The sequence below is a fragment of the Theobroma cacao genome, chromosome 1 (genome assembly GCF_053813885.1).
Source record: "Theobroma cacao isolate CCN51 chromosome 1, ASM5381388v1, whole genome shotgun sequence".
Lineage (NCBI taxonomy): Eukaryota > Viridiplantae > Streptophyta > Magnoliopsida > Malvales > Malvaceae > Theobroma > Theobroma cacao.
Genome location: NC_142639.1, coordinates 15,875,031 through 15,881,018, shown reverse-complemented (window position 1 = coordinate 15,881,018; position 5,988 = coordinate 15,875,031). Strand labels below are relative to the sequence as shown.

General features: G+C 38.1%; 1 protein-coding gene across 1 annotated transcript; it reads right to left on the bottom strand.

Annotated features, from left to right (window-relative positions):
* Positions 1 to 1,765: 1,765 nt before the first annotated feature.
* LOC18612684 (phosphoserine aminotransferase, putative (DUF760)) lies at positions 1,766 to 5,587 on the bottom strand. Its single transcript, XM_007049592.3, has 2 exons — positions 5,043 to 5,587; positions 1,766 to 3,063 (listed from the first exon to the last, which is right to left on the bottom strand). The coding sequence occupies exons 1-2, from the start codon at positions 5,453 to 5,455 to the stop codon at positions 2,265 to 2,267; spliced, it is 1,212 nt and encodes a 403-aa protein (XP_007049654.3). The 5' UTR covers positions 5,456 to 5,587; the 3' UTR covers positions 1,766 to 2,264.
* Between the last annotated feature and the right edge of the window lie 401 nt (positions 5,588 to 5,988).

The window sequence follows — 5,988 nt, the reverse complement described above, 5'->3', positions numbered from 1 at the left end:
GGTATGTCTGTTAACAACTCGTCAAGGGACGTTCTCGTCTTCTCCACAAGTGTACCAAAAGCTGCCCCGGAAACAGAAGCAGACGAAGTAACAGCTTCTATAAAAAGATCAAAACCAGAAGAGATAAGAGAGCTTGTTAGCTCTATAATCAGCTCCAGGAGGTACTCAAAACATGCCTTGATGGCCTCGGCCAGTTGTTCTAATGCACCCTGGAGGGCTTCACCGGGTACCTTGAAAGCATGGATCAATAACACAAGAAGGTATGCTGTGGCGGAGAACATTAAGCGAGTAACCAGGTTGGATATCGTGCTGACTATGCAAAAAAGGACTTTGAGGAAGAGAGATAACATCCTTCTTCTGCTAATTTTTCTGAAGAGCTATGATAGAAGAAAACTTGCAAAGGAAGGAAATGAAGAAGAAGAGGAAGAAGAAGAGTAGTTTTCTTAGAACCTTCAATTGGTGCAAAATTTCCAAGGTGATGTAGGCAGGTATTTGATTAGTTTATAGACCATTGAAAGTTGAAACCTGGTGAGATGATCTGTTACGCGTAGTATTATATTGAGTAGTTGTCTTCACTTCTTGGAAACTCGATGAAACTAAATTACATTTGGCTTTCACATGGATGATACTGACTAATTATTACTAAAATATAGACCGTATAAAAATAATTAGGGAGAAGAGTAAGTAAGGCATGGATGATGATGGAAGTTTCTCCTTTTCCTCTCATTGTAAGGTGTAGTCAATATCCAAATTAAAAGTAGCGCCCTTCCCCAGAAAGGAGTTTTCATTTTGTTTTCTATGTTTGATTTCGTAGGATTATACATAATTCGTTCATTGATGCAAATGCTTCAATGGTTCTATTAAGAATTCGAGTTTCGTATTGAATTCATTAAAGTTTAGAATATGTTAATCAAAACTCGATTACATCAGACATAAGGGAGGACTTAAATTGCCTAGTTCCCAGCTGCCAAAGTCCTGCTGATTAATGCATTAGAAAATGCCCCGTTGACTCAATACGCTTTAAACCCCTTTCCAAGTCAACAGTAGGTAACAAAATCTAAATCAGAAACAGCATCAGATTTGAGTGAAACAAGATTATAAAAGAAGTTTTTGAGAATTTAAAAGCAGCAAGTTGCTTTAGAAGAAAGCGATCATCCATGTTAAACAGGTTACTTGAAGTGGATGGACTTCCTATCCAGGTTTCTAAGCATGGGTAATTTAGGTTACTTGAAGTGGATGTGCTTCCAATCCAGGTTTCCATTCGGAGTTAAAAAAAAAAACCGTCAGTTCCAAACATCCTGCCAAACCAAACCGAGTTTTCTGGTTACCTGCATCCGAGTGTTGGATATTTCGACAACTCTAAGATCACCCTCAACGCCAACATTAATGTTGTAGAGTTCCTCTTTTGGCCCCCATAACTACAGGCGTATGACTTGGCAGAGTGAAATCAAGTTGCACCTAAGCATTTGGCTAAATTAGAGTGAAATCAATTCACACCAAAGCATTTGGTCAATGATAACCGCATCTATCCAACTTCGGATCTCTCTCAATAAAAAGAAAAGAAACGAAAAATGAAATAAATACAGCAGTTTCAATCTTTTACAATAATGGCTATGAGATATTAGGATAGGACTAGGAGAATCCCGCTTTTATAAGATCCTCAGTTGTCAGTACACAATTTATTCAGTCTGGGAGAAGAAAAAGAAAAATTACCATACTTCTTTTATAGGACAACTATGAATCACCCAATCAGTAAAACCATGAAGGAGAGAAAGGAAAAGATCCTAACAGCCTTTACATTAATGAGTAATCCAAGGAATTAATACAGCAGAACACTGTTAAATTCTTTACTTACACAGTTCTCGAAGAGGCAATCTCAACCCACCTTTGAGACTCTCTGAACAAAAATAAAGCCCTCAGAATTCAAAATCATGCATTTACCCTTGACATTTTAATATTTACACCCTTCAGCGGAAACATTAACCACCACTGGTTTGCTAACTCTCAAATTTTGTCATCAACCACGTAGAAAATAAGTGCAAGACCTCATTAAAAACTGAGTAATGGTGATTGCTCCACTGCTGCAACGAGAGACAGTAGAAAAGTTCTATACTGTACATTATTTATAATACCAACTTATAGCTACACAAGGCAAATTGCTGGGCGCTTGCAAACCAAAGCAATGAAGCAGAAAATATACATCCTCTGTACAAAGAGACTTTACTCAAACTGCTATATCTTTTTTAATTTCTCCCTCTATCCAATCAGTTGTCCCTCAGCTTATACACAGTGTCAACATATTCTTCTATGTCCCAAAGGAAAGAACCGAATGCAACAGCTTCCAAAACTAACCTCTTCAGGCTTGAAAAGGATGTCAAAATCACCTCACCAGTCTCCAGCACACCTGTCTTCTCATCTCCAAAGAGTGCGCAGCTATGCTTCTCAATCAAATTTACAGCCTCTTTGGATTTCACTTTGGCACATCTCTGCAATGTCTCAGGGTCAAATCCCATCACGTAACACCTTAATTCTTCAAGATTCTTTTCCTGTCTACCTGGCCCTTGACCCAATGAAACAGATTGCATGTCCCTAACATGGCCAAAGACCAGACTTTTAAATCCACAAGGCAACAGATCTGGAAACTGAAGGGAGTTCCTCTGACTCAGACGATCTTGATGAGCCAAAGCTAGGCATTTTTCCAGATGGTATCTAGAGGAGGCAGATTTGAGAAAGTAACCATACAAGATGGAGGCTGCATAAACTCGGCCTAGTTGGAGCCGTTGGATCTCAGTAGTAGCCCAGTTGTCTGTGACACTGGAGTTTGCTCTCAATCCGATAACAGTACTGACATGTTCCCTAACCATCTCCAAAACCTCAATGCTATGTATAGACTCTAGCTCCCAATCTTTTGAAGGCCATATCTCAAGTCTACCATTGTAAATGCACCTGGAGAGCTTTGGAACCAAAGGTACTCTGATTTCAGAGAATTTGTAGAAGATTAGCATATACATGACATCTTCCACAGCAGCTTGGCAGTAGTGTTCTTTCAGTTGAGCAATCCTTCTGGCATTAGGAAAAATCTAATTAGGTCACAAAAGAAAAAACAAAAGAGATTGTTATATTAACCATCTACAGAGTCAAAGGATCCAACATACGAATTTTGAGGTATTTCAATGGCAGCTCATTCATTAGAGTGATAATATTGCCAGCTAAAATAACACCTACTTCATTGGTGGTTATTACTATTACAACCATCGCCTGGGTACATCGTAAAACGTGTCAAGCCAGGGATTTGGAGAGCTCCCTTTCAGCAGAAGACAATTGCCATTGTGCCAGAAAGTCTAATTGATATCACCACAAAACAGTAAATACAATAAACTTCTTATCTAATCCAAGCCAACTGAAGAGTTCCACAAACAAACAAGTACAATTTTCAAGTCAACTTATGATCACAGTATGAACTTAAAAGAGTAAAGAGAAGATTACAGTTATAACTAGTTACATATTTAAGGGGAATAAAGGGATAAAATCAGCAATATAGTCTAAATAATATTTCAAAGTTCAGTTAAATCATAATATACCCAAAAATTATCGTTTCCTTTTGCACTCAACAACAATAGAAACAGGGGAAGAAGTATACGATAAGCATGTAACCAATGCTTTATGTACTTCCATTCTATTGTTAGACAAGATTTAATTGCATCAGAGTCAAGAACTTAAAACTTGTTAAAACCCATTTATAGGCTGCCTTTGTGAAACTCCTATGAAATGAGAGGCTTTTATCTGCTTATAAATATCATAACCTTTCTTGAGCTTTTCACAGTTTAAATTACAAGTGAAAACAGCACCTGAACATTTGGTTCATTGGTTGGTGCATGATTTCTTATTTGAAGAGCAGAGTTCAAATCCCCTTCCCCCAAATCCCCAAAAAAAAAAAATTACAAGCGAAAATAGAAAGAATACAATTAATGAACCTAGACAAAATTTTAGGGGTAAAGAACTGAAAACTATGCTTCAATATAATATTTGTTCAGTCCTGATACTAATAACAGAGTGAAGAAAGCCCAATTACTAGCTATAGCCTTGGCAAAGATGAGCCGACTGCTAGTTATGTTAGTGATTTTCACATCAAATAGATGTTACTTTCAGCAACCTTATCTGAATATGGCATGTGGCATTGCTACTCATCTTTGCCAAGTGATCTTCACTTCAACTGGAGCATCAGTTGGGAAATATTTAAGTAGGAATATATCCACAGATAATGCATTGCGCAAAGAAAATATAGATGGCTTCTCTAATAGTAAAGAACAATGAAAGACAGAAGTTGATAGACATGGAGGATATACACAAAAAAAGATGAATGCAAAATAAATAAATGAGCAAATGATGCATATTAAATGAATTTCAAATGCCCAAATAGATGTTGCAATGCCGATCAAGAGATAAAACCAAATACCACTGGTAATACCACTATGACCCTAGAAAATTATGGTCAAACAACTCTCGCGCTAGGCTTAGCATAGCCTTAGAATCAGTCAATCTACAAGGTAATAGTTAAAAAGACATCTATATAGCACAAAGCTATTAGAGACACAGATATAGCTGAAACTTCTTCATACTATATTTTTCATATCACAACTAATCCATCATTAATGACTTTGTTCTGTCATTTACATTTTTCATGAGTTTCTTCCAAAGAAAACATCAATCAAAAGAGACTTATTATTATCTGATGGATCTCATTTAGTAGACCAAGGATACAAATGATTTAACAACTCATTCGAACAAGGGATTTGAATTTGATTGAAATCAAATTGACATAATTGTTAAATCAACGTTGACTTTTTTCTACACATGATCTACTAAATTAGACCCATCACATAATAAAAGCTCTATTCCACTGCACAAACATTCTAATCGTCATTAGCAAATTAAAAGTTCCCAAGTCACAACTTATCAACATAAAATAAACGCTTCAAAGAACAATAAAAAAATTACACAAATTTTTTAGAAAACTAAAGAAACCCAACTGTCATACAAACCTGTGCAGACAGGCTTCATCGGAAGCAGAGCTGAGAAACATACGAGCAACGGCAGCATCACGATCACCGGCAAGCTGTTTAAGTTCATCAGCAGCGGCGAAGTGGAAGAACTGTCGCTGGTTCTGAAGAACACTGCTTAAGAACTTTCCAGGAGCGGACCTCGGCTCAAGCGGAGCATTCAAGCTGCTAAAGTCACAGTGGCTGGGGCCGGCGCTGGCTTTGACCGATGGTACCTTCCGGTCATTGAAAGGAGTAGAAGTAAAGCCAGTCCTAAGCGATCTCCGGTAGGTAAAAGTGAAGTTGGAAAATGAATTCGGAGGGGTAAAGATGTGGAGCCCCTGCGAGTTTTTTACCGCGGATGGTAAAAAGGATGAGAGAGAGGGGGCTTTGTGGAGGGAGAGACTATGGTCCATCAACTGTGTACGGGAACCCCAAAGAGATTTTGCTGAGAGTATATTTTTGCAGGGAGGGCAGGGCAGGGCAGGGGAAGGGAAGGGAGGGAGAGGTTTATTGGCTTATGGCTTTCATGATTGTTTTTAAAGATGCCATTTGGATAGGGTTTTGAAGACTTTATTATTGTTTTTGCCAAAAAACAAAATAGTGAGGAGAGATTGCTACGGTAGCTTGAGGCGGATGTGAGTGTATGTACACCTTGCCACGTGGAGAAAAGGGTTGGCAGCAATTGGACCAGTCCTTGAGATCACCTTTCCTAGCGGAAGAAGAATGGCCGAGAAAGGGTCCCAAAAGAGAAAAGAGTTAGCGGAATTTGTCAAAGATCCGATCATATTTTGTGGTTTTGAGTAGGGAGTAGGTTCAATGAACTTTGATTTATAAGAGCTGATGCAAGAAAGATAAAAGAGGAAATTATGATGGGGATAAGATAAGAAGAAGGAAGTGGGAGAGAGGGGACAGAATGCATAGGGCGTTAACATTTTTAATCAAGGAA

Bases quoted from the DNA above. Each gene is read 5' to 3' on its own strand.
- LOC18612684 (XM_007049592.3), bottom strand. From the start codon at position 5,455: ATGGACCATAGTCTCTCCCTCCACAAAGCCCCCTCTCTCTCATCCTTT. The intron at 3,064-5,042 runs GTTTGTATGACA...TCCTAATGCCAG, and splicing joins GATGAAGCCTGTCTGCACAG to AAGGATTGCTCAACTGAAAG.